The sequence below is a fragment of the Pholcus phalangioides genome, unplaced genomic scaffold (assembly GCF_987345545.1).
Source record: "Pholcus phalangioides strain wild (caught in Gottingen) unplaced genomic scaffold, Ppha-v1.0 ptg000007l_1, whole genome shotgun sequence".
Classification (NCBI taxonomy): domain Eukaryota; kingdom Metazoa; phylum Arthropoda; class Arachnida; order Araneae; family Pholcidae; genus Pholcus; species Pholcus phalangioides.
Window position 1 is genome coordinate 13,456,297 of NW_028301600.1, and position 18,142 is coordinate 13,474,438.

The following is an 18,142-nucleotide window of genomic DNA, read 5'->3' on the forward strand; positions in this document are numbered from 1 at the left end:
CATCATTCTTAAAAAATGTATGTCTTCAAAATTTGCTGTGCATTGCCGAAGAGAGTTGACAAACTCTGCACTTTAGAAGACTACAAAAAAATGTAATATATATTAATTCGAAGTTAATTCGAAATTTAAAAAAAAAAAAATTTTTTAATGGATTTTTTCATTAAGCGATATGATTATGTTGTCTAAGGGGGTTACCCTCCCCCGTCCTACTGTTCAGTCCTGTGTTTTCCTACTTTTTCTAATTTTTTGAGTGAGAGCCCTGTAGTAGCTTAATTGTAGTTTTTGTTTTTGTTTATTTGACTGCTATTTATTTGCCCTTACAGGTTCTGGCATTCCGGAAATGAAAACTGTGCTTAGAGGTGTCGTTTTAAAAGAATATTTAACACTAAGAACATTATTATCAAAAGTTGTAGGTCTCACATGTTCATTAGGTAGTGGCCTTCCTATTGGCAAAGAAGTAAGCTCATTGTTAATTTTTTTTATTTCGTTAACTGTTTCTTGATTTTTATAGACAAAAACCATGTCTATAAATAAGTAGAAAATAGATACAAGGTGGGATCAAAAGGTTCCCAGTCTGGCTTCACAAACAATGAAAAGAAGTTACCAAGACATGCTATTGGGAGAAACTGACTGACATTATAAGTCATGTAGCTAAGTTTTAAGAGGATATATTTCAAAATAATATATCTCCTTTCCTATAAGTAATATAATTTTTCTTTTTTTTGCGCTAAAATTTTTTGTTACTGTATTTCCTGAAGCTCCATTATCACAATAGCAATGTTCTCTTAAAATGAGCATATCTTATTCATGTGGCCTTTTCATAGTGCATTATGAATTTTTGAGGTAAAGGCTCAATTACATAGCTTTTCACCAAATTCATCCTCTGAATTCTTCACTTAACTCATGACATTGATGTCTTTTAGCACTGGCTTAGTAAAGTTTTCAAGCTCATTTCTCTCTATTCTATTTTCAATGCATTCATTTCTGTTCCCAAATGGTTCTTGAATAGTTTATTTATAACAATATCAAGAGTGGTATAGCATTAATTCCTGCAGATTAATTTCTCTGGATGTGTACCTGTCCCATAGGGCTTATATTATGAGCAATTTGAAAAATCAAACTATTTCTTATTTTTTGTTAGGTCTTATTCTCTGAGAAACAGTACTACGCTAGAAAATCTAGAGGCAATGGATCAATGATAGATGTCAAAAGCATTTTGCTTTCCAGTTTTAAAAGAGTTCAGCTCATCTACGCTAATACCAAAACAACCAATTAAATACCTGAAGAGTTATTGACAAATAACAGTGAAGCAGTGCAAGTTCAGCCAGACAACTACATATGTACTGGCTTTGTCCTCAATTTCACATCTCTTGATCACTATCTCCCAAAGATATTTGTCACTTGACTGAAAAGTGGAGTTTTGTTACACTCGTTCATGATGTGAACTACCCAAAATATTTCCATCACAATGCAGACTTTTATGCTATTCGGTTTTGGAATTCTCAAGTATAGTGCTGTAATTATCTGCCAAAAAAGACAAGCAACTTCGCCACAGAGTTGTTTGCATTATGGGATTTTAGAATATAGTGACTCCATTTATGTCAAAACTTGATATCACATAAGGAAGCATAAAAGAGTTCATAATAAACTATCTGTGTAACATTTTTTATTGCAAATTCACTGGGATTTAAACAATATATTTATATATACACTTTATTGAATCCTGCTTTTATTGAAATTAGATATATTATTTCATTATATCTAATTTCATCAAAAACAGCATGGGCTTTGGTTATTCATTATGCATCAAGGAAATATACCTTTTTTTGGATATTATTTTAAGGTGATATGTCCAAAATAATTTCTGTTTCTATGATGTATTGAAGCCATCTCACTCATCCATTATGTATGTTCATAAAATTTTACTTGTCTTTTTTTAAGTAGGTTTATTCACCAGATTTTTAGTCGGTAATTTTTGTTAATCTTTATATATCTGTGTGTGCATTTGCATGCCTCTTTTTCTGAAAAGTTTTTTATGAATGTTGATCACAATTATAGAAAAATGAACATAATAAAGCAATATGTATATAACTTACTTTTAAAGGGTCCTTTTGTACATGTTGCCAGCATTGTTGCAACACTACTAAGCAAACTCGTCACATCTTTTAAAGGCATATATGAGGTATGAGCTATCTTTATAAATGAGCTATATTGTTTATCTGTAGTTTGTGATTCCATCCTCTGACTCAGAATTACTACAATGAAACTTGAGTATTATGTCAAGTTTAAGAATGACAGGTTTTGTTTTACAAAAACCTGTCTTTTGAATGTATTGAATGTATGGGCAGATATACGGGGGGGGGGAAGACTAACATCAAATGTGTGGTGACCTAATATATGTGTGCGCACATATATATATTGACAATCACACACACACACACACATCATGCCTTCCCCAGACTATTAAGTCCATCTTCAGACCACCATCTCTACATACGCTTGAACAGAATCAAAAGACAGACCTGTCAATGATAAGTCCGTTGATATATACCTTTGTAAAATAAAAACCTGTCTTAAATGGGAAATTATTTCAGTCTCTTAAGTAAATACAATTAAGTCAAACTAGATGAAGTGTAATACACAGATATAAAATAGAAAAAATAAAAACAAACACAAGTCAATACAAAAAAGTAAAATGAAGGCCTATATAAAATCATGGGATCAATTAAAAAAATTAAAAAAAACACAATGATTTAAAAACATAAAAATGAAGCAATCACACGACAAATCATTTAAAGAAAAAATTTCGCCATTCAGAGAGAAGTTCTTTGAATTTACCAATAGGTGTTGCAAATATATCAAATTCATTGGGTAAACTATTATATAAAATACAAAATCTGTTTATAGCACAAGAAAGGCAATCAAGGTCCTGAAGAGAGCTATATGAAATAAATTATTTGACCTGGTGTTGTACCATGTGACCAAGAATCATATTTTGGATAACAGAAAAGAACAATCAATATTACCATTGAGTAACCGCAAGAAAAATTTCAAAAGAATGAAATTTCTTCTGTTTTGGAGTTTGATAATTAAAGTTTGTCGAAGGAAAGTTGTTGAAATTCTATTGTCATATGTTCTAAATTTCTTAAAATACAAATATTGCATAAATTAATTTTGTATAATTTTAATATCATCAATAGCATTATCGCAATGAGGATTCCAAACAACAGATGCATATTCAAGTTTTGATCGTATTATAGAGTTGAAAAGATCAATCTTGTATTCAAATTGGTGAAATCTTTAGTTAATCTTTTAAGCCAACCAAGTTTGTGATATGAATTAGTACAAATGTTGTTAATATGATCATGAAAGATAAAATCAGACGTATCAGTTACTGACCCGGGTGTAATCTATACATGATAAATAGTTGAGTTTAATGAGTAAAATCTACTTGAAAAGTAGCATTTCCCACCTAGTCCTCAGACTAGAGGGGACAAATGGTCCATGGACAATCTTAAAATTTTAATTATAATGAAAATTATTCATGTATGTCACAAATATTAACAATATTCAAATAGGTTTGAATAAATGTTACACTCACATACTTTAACTCCCATAGATTTTCAAAAATGTGTGTCACCAACCTTTTTTTTCAGAGGTGAGCTGTCGATAATGTTCAGTGCTTTGAAGTGGTTCTTTATTAGACTATTCTGAATAGTCTGGGATTTTACGAAACTGAGAAACCATATTAATGAAACTGGTTATACTAGTCCCTCTTTATTCAAGCGGTTCTGAAAATGAACTGAACAAGCTATCTATAGCTAGATTTCCCCCTCTAGCTATAGATGGCACTGACAAAACACACCCATAGCCTTTCTTTGAATAAATAGTATGGTAGTACTTCACATTCAGTCTTTTTTCCTGAAGAACAACTAATTTTTTATGGAACTTAATTCCTGGGAAAAAGTTCTATTCTTGCAGATAACTTTGTTATATCTGATATTCATAAAATGTCAATTCGTTGTAAGCAATATTTTTAACATTATTTTAACATTGCAGGTTCATTGGGATGAAAAAAATAATAACCAATACTTTGTAATATCTAATTCTATCATAAGTGGGCTCAACTGTGTTTTGTTTCAAGGATGCTAGCATAGGGCAAAACTAGGTATCAATGAATGGGGCAGAACCAGGTACTACCTGATTATAATTTAAATCAGAATATTCTCAAAATCAACACTGAAGGGTAAAACTAAAAAAGCTCAAAGAGTTCCTAGCTCCCGAAGGAGCAGTGAGAAAGATATTAGTAGGGATGGGACAAGTAGTGATTTAACAGAATACTGAATATTCGGCTAATGTTTTGGATTTATACTGAATATTCAGCAGCCTAATATCAATTTTCTTAAAATTTACCACAATTATAAATAAAATTGGTGTTTTTAATTGAAAATAAAGGTACTTGTAATTTCAAATGATTGATATTGAATTTTGAATTGATTATGCAATTTATTATTCAAATAAATATTAAAAAATTGGTAACTGAAAGATTTTATTGCCATGGTGCTGACAATCAAATTTTACAATGATATATTGTATTTTAATATTACAGTGATACCTTGTCTAACAAAGATGATTTTGATTTGTTCTGGAATCGTGCTCATTAGCCAAAACGTTATTTCCCGTAGAGGTTTCTATAGAAAATCATTTGACTCTTTCCAGCTTTTGCCCAAAATTTAAAGATGAGTTTTTAAAACACCAAGAAATACTATGAAAAGGCAAAAACTAATTGAAGGCTAAAATTAACAGCTTCAAAATTGGATAAATGAGAATCTACAGGAAGATGAGAGATGCTGAAGATATTTTTATTTTCCAGTATGAACACAACCACCACCAGATTTAGGGCTGTATTCACCAACATGGTTTAAACTGTAGTCACAATTTTTGGATAAGAGATCAACATAGATTGGTTAAAAACCTGAATTTAACCAATCCGTGGGATCTCTTATCAAAAAATTGTGACTATAGTTTAAACCATGTCTGTGAATACCTCCCTTAGTCTACTAGCTCATGTTGACACAACTTAATTGCGTTCATAAGTGTCCCCATCCATTTTTGATTTAGTCAGCTCATTTCTGTGTTACATTCTGTGATACATGCAGATAGAATAAATAAGCTCCTGGATATCCAGACTGTTCCGCTTGATGCTAAGAATCTTGCTTTGAAAGAATGCATGCTCTGAAAACATAGGCTCGCCTTTTTTTTATTGCATTTTCTATTTTGGCTGAATCTTTCAGTTCATATGAAATAGTTCAAAGGATTTCAGAAAGAGAAGTGTAGGTACATCTAGAAAAAATTCCTAAGTGGACACGAGTTCATTGGGCTCGCTCTAGTGACAGTAATTCTGGTGATGATTGTGTGTGTGTGTGTGTGGTGCAAAAATTAAGCTCATGACACGGCTATTTTATGTTAGTGTGTGCTTTCATATCATCAAAAATGTCCATTAGCTGAATCCATATGCCTTAATCGAGGCAGAAAAATCATGAAAAAATCTTCATTAACTGAAAAATTCATAAGCTGAGGCATTCATTAGCCGGTGTCACTGTACTTACTGAATCAATTTTTTTCAACATTTGTTACAATTTTACATCTAATTAGGAAAATGTCAATGACTATTCTCAAGTATTATAATGCATCATAAAATTTACAACTTATTTTTCCTCTCTAGATGTTCTTTTCCCCTCTCAGTAGCTCACTGCGTTTCCTGTCTAGGTATATCTTCCATTAGTGAATTTGTATAATTCATACTCACTTCCACATTATTGCAATAAGATTATATTTTTAGTTACTGTTAGTCAGTTCTTTATGACACAGGACCTGTTGGCGGTAGCACAGTCGCAGCAATCCAAGATGGACCTTTGGTATAGTTTCTGATCAGGACAGGATCATTTGCACTGAACTCGTAGGATGACTACCATTTTTCTTGTAGATGTCAAACTCCCCTGCTTCACCCTTCTTTCTTCAGTGGGATCAGAATGGAGATTGTCAAGAATCGTGTGGAGCCTCCTTCCCATGAGCAGGTCTACAGAACTTGTACAACTTCCCAATCTCTGCTTCCATGATCCTCAAACCATGTGCCTCAAGGCATTTTTGACAGTCTGGATGGTTATCTCAGCTTGACCATTTCCAGACGGTCGGCTTGGCACAATCAGGACTTGACAAATGGTGTTATGGTCACAGAACCGCTTGAATTCTTCCGCAATGAACTGACCTCTGTTGTCATATACCACAACATCTGGAATCCCATGTGTAATGAAGATCTCTCGAAGGATACTAATGGTTGCTTCAGCAGTTGTTGATGCCTTGTGACAAACTTCGACCCATTTAGAAAATGAGTCCACAAGAACCAGGAACTCTTGACTTTGATATGGCCCAGCAAAATCAAGATGAATTCGTGACCATGGTTTTGAAGTTATATCCCAGGGATGTACAGAAACTTTTCGTGGTGCGTGTCTTGTCAGCTGTTATGTCATACAGTCCTTCATGTGATTCTTATATCCTCTTATGGCCAGATGTAGGGCCTGGCCACCAGAAGTATGATCATGCTAGACTTCATCTGCTCAATTTCTGACGTCCCAAGTACAATTCCTGCAAAACACAGTCTCTCAGATGCTGGTATTATTATATGATTTTTCCATAATAAACAATTTTTATGAGCTAAAAGCTCATTTCTTTTTGTAAAAAACAAATCTCTAATCTGATAAGCTCATTGGCCATCCTTTTAATATACCAAATTTAATTCTCTAGAAAGTACAGGATCTCTAACCTCTTAATTTCATTAGCATGAAGGGGTGGGAACTCTTAGCTCTTCAGTGAAAAGAACTAATGGAGAGGGCACCTCACAATTACCAATTTCTTTTGGCAATTGGCTCAATGCATTTGCATTCAAAATCTTTTTTCCTGGTTTATGTATCAAAACAAAAAATTGTAAGCATTTAAGAGCAAACTCCACCTCAGCATTTGAGGAGATTGATAATAAACCCACGAGATCCTTTGTGGGTTCATTTTTATTGAAAATTCCCAGAAGGGGGGCTGATTGTTAGTGACTATTGTGAATGAATGACCATATAAGAAGTTGTGAAACTTTTTTACTCCAAATATTATGCCTAATGCCTCCTTATCAATTTGAGCATAGTTCAGCTCTGTGGAAGTTAAGATTTTAGAGGCATAGGTGGTGGTCGGCTGAAGTTGGTTTTCTGTGGTTCCCAACTTCAAGGCGCAAATGCGTGCCGATCTCCCCGTTAAAAAGTCTCGCCACAGAGAGCAACAGTCCTACAACGATAAAATCATTCAATCATAACGCTTCACTCATAGTTAGAAAAACTGGTGGCAGATGGCAGCACTACACATAACAAGCATTACAGAGAAACAATAAAAATTCACGTCAGGTTTCACTACACGTACACGCACATTCCCGCATGTACCGATTCGTTGGGGGTTCTGCGGGGGGGGGGGGTGGGATGCATGTGTGGTGTAGCAGTAGTAGGTAGGGTCTCCAAAAAATAGCTCGGTGATCCATGATGCTCTTAAGTCAGCCACCTTGTTGGGCAATTTGCCTGTTGTGGTGTTGTATTTGTATTTGTATAATGCTACTAGTGCTTCACAACCATTAGGCAATTTATGACTCAAAATTGCACCAACCCCAAAAGGTGAAGCATCGTATGCCAAAATGATGCACAGTTTTCGTCAAATGATGAAAAACCAAGCACACAATCCGAACTCAATAAATTCTTAAGAGTATTAAACACTTTGTGTTGTGTTCACTTGTCCATTGCCATCTCATTTTTTAGTCAAGCAGCCTATGCAAAAAATTTCTGCCTTAGTTGCCTTATCTTTCAGGAAACTATTATAAAAATTTACGAGTCCTAAAAATGCTTGGAACTGTGGCTTATTTCCTGGAACAGGAAAGGCTTGAATTGCCTCAACCTTTTAACTTTGAAGGATGAATTCCTTTTGAGTCAATTCTGTATCCCAAGAAATCCACCTCACTCTCCCCCATAAAGGCAAAGACCAGATTCCTTCAAGCAGACAAGAACTTGCTCTAGTCTTGAAGCTAGCTCCTCTCTAGATGTAGCCCTAATTAGAACGTCATCAAAGTATGGAACAGCGCTTTCCAAATTTGAGAGTAAATTTTTGATTACATTTTGGAATAATCCTGGGGCAACTTTTCCATATTGAAGTCTTTTAAGTCTGAATGCACCTTTATGGGTTATAATTGTTTGAGCATCAGCTGAATTTCGATCTACAGGAAGTTGTAGATATGCCTACGCCATGTCAATTTTTGCATAAACACCTCTGCCCTTCAAATTTGAAAGTAGCTGATCTACGGCAGGGATCGTATTGGGGGTAAGCATTCATAGCTTTATTCAATGTGACTTTATAGTCACTGCATAATCTGACATCACCCAATGCCTTAATCACAGGAACTACAGGAGTCATTCATTTAGGGTCATAATTAGGCTCAATGACTCCTTCCAAAACCTTAGATAAAGCAGCTGCAATTTTCGGCTTTATAGCCAGAGGTACGTTCCTAGCTTTGAAATGGATCAGGGGAATTGGAACCATTTCACAGGAACTACAGGAGTCATTCATTTAGGGTCATAATTAGGCTCAATGACTCCTTCCAAAACCTTAGATAAAGCAGCTGCAATTTTCGGCTTTATAGCCAGAGGTACGTTCCTAGCTTTGAAATGGATCAGGGGAATTTGGGATTTATTGGCAATGAAACAGGGGCATTGTTGTAGGATCCAAGACCTTCATCAAAAACTTCCCTGTATTTCAGAAGTACTCAATCGATTGGATCTGCTTCAATTTCACTAATGCTCATGAGACAAATCCTGAGAGGTCAAACCATGAAAGCCCACCCTAATATGTTTGTACAGGGTGTTTTAGAAATCAGAACATCCAATTTTGCCTTCAGATTTTTAAATTCAACTTCGTTACAAACACCTACGAGTGAAATTTTTATTGATTGAAATTTGATTTGAATTCTTGATTTTTAATACACAATTTATCGAATGCAGATTTTGATACGATTGAATAATTGGAGCCTGAATGTACCTCCATCTTCAAATTTTTTCCCTAAATTGAAACCTCTACATTTTGTTTTAAATTGGAATCTAAAATAAAATTGAACAAATTATTTTTACACGTGCAAAATTTGGAAAAAAAATTATGTAGAAATTATATTTTTTAGTATTATATATATATTACAGTTATTATACAGTGGACTCTTGGTAACTCAACATGTGGATAACTCAACTATCCAGATAACTTGACATCTATTATTCCCTTGGTTGGCACAATACTAATTTCACTGTAGGGAAACTTCTCTAATTCGACACATGTTTGGCTTAATTCCGCTTAAGTCGACTACGATTTTTGTCCCTTTACCACGACTGGTTTTTACAATTGGCCTTCTGTTACCAGTTCTAAGAATTTTTTGACATTGTTCATGGGTACTTTGACAATCCTTTGTTTCTTTGTTCTCTATGATGGGTCCCTTTTTTGCTTTGGGGGTGGGAGGGGGCGTGTGGTGTATGTGAAGAATGAACGTTTGAAACCTGTTGGCCGGCTTATCATTTTAGTGGAGTTTCCAAAAAAAGGGTCTTTCATTCTTTTCATGGTAAAAAAAAGTGTGGATATTGTCAACATCCAATAGAGATGAAAATCTTATCTATTGGGAATTTTGATATCGTCTGTTGTGAAGAATGTTTTCTGTGGAACTCAGTTTTAAGATTTCTTGGAAAAAGAGTAAAAGAAAAAGTGCTAAAGCCTGGTTAGATGCTGACTATGTCATTTGGTTTTTATCTTGAGTATCGACGGCTGTGAATGCAATGGCTTCATGCAAACTTCACACTTCAAGTTTAAAATCAAAAAACTAGAATCGGGTAAAACTCAGAGTGAACTCGCCAAAGAATATGGAATTGCGCGGAACACTATTTCAACATTTGCCAAAAATAAGGAAAAATTTTTGTCAGCATTTGAATCTTCTTATGAACCAAGCAGAAAATGCATAAAAAAATCAGACTTCAGTGACGTAGAAGAAGCAACTCTTTTGTCGTTCAAATCCGCTCGATCTCACTCAATCCCATTATCAGGACTAATAATTCAAAGGATTTCGCAAAAAGTCTCAATCAAGGTGATTTTATTGCAAGCAGTGGATGGTTGACCCGATTCGAAGAGTGTCATGGCATTGTTTTTTGGAGAGTTTGTGGAGAGAGCATATCTGCATCTCAAGAAACTGTTGAAAATTGGAAGAATGATATTCTGAAACCAATGATATAGAAGAGAGTAAAGATACAGATGTGTTAAATTGTGATGAGACAGGTTTATTTTTTCGCCTTTTGCTTAACCAAACGCTTGCCTTCAATTGCGAAAAATGTGAAGGAGGTAAAAAACACAAAGATCGTTTGACAGTTCTTTTGGCTGCAAACTCAGACGGTTCTGAAAAATTGAAACCGTTAGTTATCGAAAAATCAAAAAACCCGCAGTGCTTTAAAAATGTTAAAACTCTTCCTGTGGACTATGATGGCAACAAAAAGGCATGGATGACAGAGATTTTTGAACAATGGTTGAAGTTAGGTTGAAAATTTTCAAGTGAAAAAAGAAAAGTTTTATTTTTATTTTGGATAAATTGCACTGCTCATCCAAAAATAACAGACCTTTCTGCAATAAAATTATGCTTTTTACTACCTAATTCAACAGCAATTTCACAATCACTGGATCAAGGAATTATCCTAAGTATGAAAATTTTTTACAGAAAATTACAGACCAAAAAGAATTTGTGGAATGGATGCAAACATTTCTATTTTAGATGCTATTGAAATGATTGATTGTGCGTGGAAGTCAGTCACGAGTGCCACAATTCAGAACTGCTTTTGTCGTGTTGGTTTTTGTTCCGAGTCTTTGAAAAACGATAATTTATCCAAAGATTTCTCTCAAATTATGTGTGGAGAAAGCATAAATAACGCTACAGGTGATTTTATAGAGGATGAATTTGTTGACTTTGATCTTGTAACTTCAGGACTTTTAGAAGACGACGATATTCTAGAATCAATCAAAGAGAAAGTGCTTCATGTTCCGAAGAAATAGAATCGGAAAGTTCAGATGAAGAAGTATGTGCACCATCTCGCCATGATGCATTAAAAGCTGTAGATGTGATATGTCGATTCCTACGCATTCAGGAAAAATGCTGAACAATCGCGGGATAAACTGAATAGTGTAGAAGAATTTTTGTTTTCTCTGCAGAAAGAAAAACAAACAAGTATACTTGTATACAACGTTTACCTGGCATTTCCCTGTTCTTTATCAATTTTACCCCAGTGATCATTGAATGGATGACAATAATGAATGGAACAAGACTTTAGTTAAACTATAACTATTAATTATTAGTATAATATTATAACAAACAATTATCACAATTAGCCTTTTCTCTCAGACATTATAATGAGACAATAAAATAGAACGCTCTCACCGCTATGTCCAGGTATTCGCACATTAATTTACATCGTCCACAAGACACTCCAAGATGTCTCAGTCAATCAATGGCCTTCTCTACGTAACGGCAGGAGACATCCCGACACCAGGTTCAGACGGTTTTGTCTCTCGAAACATGTGTTGAGGCTACAGGTCAGCCACTGCATAGGAAAGTGGAGGCGACGTCCAAGGGTAGCCGGTCTGGCCACTAATCAATCCGTAAGCGACGGGATCACGACAAGGTTGTACTATCACATGAAGTCAAGCGATGAGATGGGTGAGGTGCCAAAGGCACACCTTTCCAAATTTAACACATTGTTTTAACTGAGAGATTCTGGCTCACACCTCAACAGGGCATGACGCCTTAGTAATGAAGACAGGAAGTTAGTCGGAGGAAGTAGGTGTTCGTGCAGATCTCTATCTGGTTTTTATACAGGAGCTTACCCACAATGCTTCATGAAAGAACCAATCACAAGATCAAACGTGCGGTATTGAGCTTGCGTCCACTTTACATAACTTCATGAGAGAAAAGGAAATATTGTAAAAAATATAACACAGAATCTTGCAACCAAAATAAAGACGCTGCAGATCGGCGGACACAATTCTGCCAATTGATCCAGGAAACAAAAAGGTAAAACAAATTAAAATCTATTAAAAATGACTAGAATAAGGACCATTTCCGCGGGAGCCTAAATGATAATGTTACAGTAGAAGAATTTTTGTTTTCTCTTCGGCAAGAAAAACAAGTATAGTTGATTATTTTTCATGAGGTAAATTTTTTTATATGCTTTGATTCTATTATGAAACAACCCCAAATTAAAATTAATGAGAGAATTAGCATTTTATTTAATCAAGTTGTTTGAATGCATATAATTATGTACACAAAAACGATCAGAAAAAATTTAGAGCGAAACCCGCTAACTCGACATCCGCTTAAGTCGACATGTTTGTTGATACTTTTAGGGTGTCGAGTTACAGAGAGTCTACTGTATATTCCTCTTGAATACATATTTCATTTGCATGCATTGAAGTTCTCTTGTTAGGCTTTTTTTGACATATTTTTTTAATGTGGCCTTGAATACCACAGCTATGGCATATTGCAGTTTGAAATTTACATTCTGAGTGCTTGTGGGACCCACCGCAACTATGACAAATCAATTTATTTTTTGTTACATTTTGAAAATTCTTGGTTGCTATAAAGAAGGACTTTTTGAAACACCATCTGAATGAATGCGTTTGATTTGATCAACAAAATATGAATTTTCACAGTTCCCTAAGGTTTACGAGTGGATTAATTTTGATTGAGATGCAGCAGTTTCAGCTGCCAAAGCCGTGGAAACTGCCATTTCTAATGATAGTGTCGTCTCAGCAAGTAGCCTTCTTTGCAAATCCTCATCTTTGATCCCACAAACTAATTGATCACATAAATGCTCGGATAATGTTTCTCCAAAATTACAATCTTCAGCAAGCCTCCTTAACTCGGTTACATAGGAATTAAAGGATTCCACTTTTCCTTGCACACGTTTATGGAATTTGAAATGCTTAAATATGTCAGATGATTGTGGACAAAAATGATTTTTTAGCAGTTTTACGATTTCATCAAAACCCAAATCCGACATTTTCTATGGGGAAACAAGGGTGTGAATAATACCCAATGTCTTTATCCCACACACGGCTGAGAGGGTAGCATGTTTCCTTTCTGGGATCTCAATATCATTTGCTTCCAAGAAAAACTGCAACCGCTCGGAATACAGTTTGAATGAATTCGGTTTCGACATATCAAATTCCGGGATAGAACCTATGGAAGCAAAGCCAGTGCAATGACCACTTTCATCCATATTTAAAGCAATTTAAATTACCTAACGACACTGAGCCTCAATCAACGTACTAAAAGTTTAAATTTGTAAATACTAATTAAAATACGAACTACCAGTATCATGGGAAAATTCAGTTAAGCATTAGCACATAAAAATAATCGTACATACATACGATGGAGAACGTCTACTTCACAGTCAGTGTGAAGATGCTCAGTGTAACATCCCTTTATTGGGGTTACATGCCCGGTACAAAATATCCTGAGTTAAGGAAGACAACAAGCGGGAAATAAAAACAAGTTGTTTTGTATCACTTCAATTGCTTTATTACATTAATAGTTATTTTACATTAAGCTAGACTCATTCATAAAAAAAACTTTTTTGCTTATTCAAACATCATCGATGTCGCTTATTCAAACATAATTTTTAGTTATAAAAAGGGTGGATCTCACCATAGAAGTCCATGTCCATTTAGCCGGACATCACCTTTCTTCTCGCAGACCAAGAGGATGCATTAGACATGATATCCATTCACATAATTGAAATCAGCTGAAGAACAGTGTCCCAAGGTTCAAAGCAAGTCGCCGGCAACAAATTTCAGATAGATCTCCCAGCAATCATTGATGAAAATCTATCGGAGCCCAGCCAGTTGAACTTCAAAGATAGTAGAGGTACTGGACGTTTCTATAGCATTAGACTAGAAGTTTCATCAGGAACAAAACCCTTTAAGGTTTCATCAGCTAGAGAGGGCAACCAGTCATGGGTTGAACTGCAAGACTCTTTATATAGTAATTAAGCTTTCATAAAAACATCTTCACCGGACCCGCCGGGAACGAGAAAAATAATTATTTGTTTCATAACATTATTTTGAAGTTTCATGACCGAAGCCGACAATAACGAGAGTTAGCTACTCAAGTAGCGGAAGCAAGAAGTTAATACTTGAATGTGATTAAGTGAGAACGAGAGATGCTCTTTTATACATCTGGAACCGGTTTTAATTTAGTACTATTCGTCTACCGGCAACACTCCGTCTCTCGATAAAAATTGAAAAAATCACACAAAAATAATTTGCATTCAAAAAGAAGTTCAAAATTTTAAGTGGCAACACTAAATGTAATCAGGCAAACTGGCCAGGCTCTCCGATCACACCCTCCATATTAAACACAGAAAACACAACAAATAATTATTCCGGCGGAAGTCTGCAGCCAACCGTCGAAACAGGTAAGTAAAAAATATAATAATTCAAAGAGGTCATGCGATATCTCCACAGGGAGAATCCCCACACAAAATAATAGTTAATTAAATGTTACATGAGAAATAAATTTTGGTGGGACATCAGCCGCCCGACCTTGGTTCCGTCCTCGTCAAACGACTGCAAGACCCCACCCTACAGCCGTAGGACTAAGCAAACTTCTGGCTCGTGACGGTACGCCAGCAGAACTTCCGGATGGTTTTCTGTAGCTGAGCAGTCCCTGGGGCCTAAACATGACCAAAAAATGTTTTGTTATATTTCCCATATAACAAAAAAACTAAAGTAACAGAATTAATCATTTGATCATTTTTGTCGCACCACGGTCATTTTCTGCACATGAGGGCTAATTAGACCGGGACCTACAATTTATTGCCGATTCCGAATGGCAGGCTTGTTTTTTTTTTTTTTTATACTCGTCGAGAGGTTGGTGCGCTAACCCGTCGATGGGGGACTCCCTGCGGTAGCAATTTTTGCTGCGGTCATGTCGCCATTTTTGTTGTACCCCTGTGTCAGGAAAGTTTCCTGACAAGGACAGATGAAGTAGTACCTTTCTGCATTCCTAACTATCAAGTTCAGGATATAGAGTTCATATTCAAAAAACTGAGAGATGTCAAAAAGTTCAATTAAAAAGTACTATACCATCATTGATTTATTCTGGAAAGACATGTTGTGCACCCCAATATGATAAGTAGTCGTCATTACAGTCCAAAATTAGCCTGTGAAGGAATTATAAGACAGAACCAATACTGGGAAAAACCTCTTTCAGCAGAAAAAACAAGTTTTTTTCAATGCTTTTTGGGCAAACATAGGCTGTCCACATTTGTGTAGAAAAAGATTTGAAACATTTTATAGAAAAAAGTATTACAGGATATCATCAATTTCTTTGTAATTTAAAAACGAAAAATATCTCTTGCTTGGACAATAAAAGAAAAGTTGGTAGTCTATTGAATGTTTTCATCACTAGAAAAATTTGAAATTTTGAAAAAAAAATCCCTTTGTTTAGGTAGAACATACTCATCCTGACCCCAGTTTGCAATGGTTTTGTTTTGCAGATTCACATGTTTTTTCTTTGCCTTTTTCCCCTTCTCCACTTACAACCCAGTTCCAACTGCAGGCTGTGCAAAATCAAGGAGAGGTAACACAAGTGCTTTTGTTGAATCCATCTTTGGCAAAGCCTCCTAAGTATGGCATTTATCTAGTGTGCATTACTTGGTTCACGATGAACTATTTTGTGACAATTGTACACATGGATGAGAAATCCCAGCAAACCAGCCAAAGACAATGTTCAGCATATGCATGTAGACATACTTTAAGAGATCTGTGTGGCAATCAATCTGTCCAGGAAAATTGTTATTGTTAGTTAAAAGCACATGCATGCCCAAACTGAGATTCTAACCTAGATACAGCCAAAGACTAGTGTGCTAGCCACTTGACTACCAGTTGGCTAATTGACTTTTTTTTCATGAAATCAGTACAATAAAAATATGCAACTTATTTAAGTACCCAATTTCTTTTGTTCACACAGAATGAATCACGCACGAGTGAAATGCTGGCAGCTGCATGTGCAGTAGGAGTAGCCTGCTCATTTGCTTCTCCAATTGGAGGTGAGTTTGTTAAATTTTAAACTTTTTTTAATGTTGCAAAAAATATATATACAGTAAAATCTCCCAACAACGGCCACTAATGGGAGGTGACTGTTATTGGGGAGGTAGTCTTATTTTTCTGGAAAAAACCAATTAAAATTTGCAATCCACGTACATAACATGTGAAATGACAAACCATTCTGTAACTGATTACGATAGTTCTGTAATTGATTATATTAAAATATATGATTATATTTTGATAAAATTATAATAACTGATTAATTGATCTACAGCACCATTATGACATTCTAAAATTCAGGGTTGCAGTGCTTAGGTAGAACACAACAAGCAAGGGAAACTGATATAGACCAAGACAGTGTACAGCAACCCCAAATAGTTCTTTGTTCACACTGGACCTTCAACTAGACCAGTGTTCCTCAAAGTGAATGGAATGATCCAAGGGGTGGCAGAAGCTACAGGTTTAGTATAGGATCCTATGGGTTGGCCTGAGTTGGGGGCGATGAGAACAAAAAAATGTTAAAGGTGGGAGATGGAACAAAAAGTTTATGAAACTATGAACTAGACCTTTCCAAGACATTCCTGAGTCCAATCCGATAGCTGAAGACAGACGCTGACATACATTCTTGTTTAACAATGGGTCTCTTTTGTTGTCCCTATATTATCTCAAGATTTTTTCCTCTCCACTGCCTTCAATATACCCGTCTAGCATTTGTACCCAAAAAAAGAAAGCATACATAATCCCCCCATAAAGTTCAAGGAGCTGGAAAATCTCTTAAAAATCAGCTTGAAAATTATTTTTCTCATAGCCATATGCATATTTTTTTCCAAACTCTGCCCAAAGTGGCCATTATTCAGAAATCATTGTTCGGAGGTTTCTTGTAATGTTAAGTCTATGGGACATGTTCAGTTCCAACAAAATGTGGCCATTGTTCGGTGATTACTGTTGTTCAGAGGTGGCCATTAGAGGAGATTTTACTGTATATGAAAGAAAATTGGAGTGATTTGGTCATTTGTTAGAACTCCTAACTTTAGCTACCATTCTCCTACTTCCCAGTTTTATTGTATTTATATCTGGGTGATCTGAGTGGGCAAGTATATTCTGTATACAAATATATAGATTTGGATTGACTTTCTTCCAAATTTGCTTGTGTGCCAAACAAGACCCAACATTGTTCTATATTCTAGCGATGGCCAGGGCAATACCATGGGTTTGCAGATGCAGACAGATTAACATCTGAGGATTTGAGTTTAATCGTTCTGAATCTAATTATCCCATTCATGAGGCCCCTTGTAGCTCAGAACTCCAGGGGTTGGTCTGGTTGTCCCTGAATATCTATGGCTTTCCTGACAACCACACTTTTTGCAAGGTACTGTAGGACCATGGGCTGAGATACGGGGGGGGGGGGGGGACATTGCCCCCAGCATCAAAGGTGAAGTCAACTTATCTAATGCATATATGTATTGATGAATTGCCATCATCGTGCCCCCAGCAATAATGACCGTGCCCCCCCAGACTTCCAAGTCTATCTCCACCTATGTGTAGGACCTCCCAAATTCCAGCAGATCCATAATCTGGATGCTTTGGTCAAATTTTTTTTTAACCAGGGACTACTGATGTTTTTCTTTACTCAAATTCTGTTAGGGCCTTTTCTAATACTTCAGCCATTTTATTTCTTTTCTGTGCTACTTATTTTGGTGTCCACTGCGATTTTTTTGGTTTCTGGAAGAAAAATAATGGCATATGTGTCTCATTGAATGTGATTAGTGAGAATATCAGCTTTGATAAAAAGAACTTTTCTTTCTGATTGAAAATTGAAAATTGCAATCTTAAATTTCCATATCTCTTTGCTACTGTCAAATTTCACAAAAATCCAATTAAACTCAGATTTGTGACATGCAACACAAATAGCTACAATCATAAAATTGGTTTTAAATTC

At 35.6% G+C, this 18,142-nt stretch overlaps 1 protein-coding gene across 2 annotated transcripts in view; it reads left to right on the plus strand.

Annotated features, from left to right (window-relative positions):
* The window catches only part of LOC149084943 (chloride channel protein 2-like), a 424,727-nt gene that overhangs the window by 197,551 nt on the left and 209,034 nt on the right, over nucleotides 1-18,142 (plus strand). For both annotated transcript variants that reach the window (XM_089232681.1, XM_089232680.1), the window contains 3 exons: nucleotides 324-457; nucleotides 2,105-2,182; nucleotides 16,127-16,205. In XM_089232681.1, coding sequence (XP_089088807.1) covers nucleotides 324-457; nucleotides 2,105-2,182; nucleotides 16,127-16,205 — 291 coding nt within the window. The remainder of the gene's footprint in view (nucleotides 1-323; nucleotides 458-2,104; nucleotides 2,183-16,126; nucleotides 16,206-18,142) is intronic.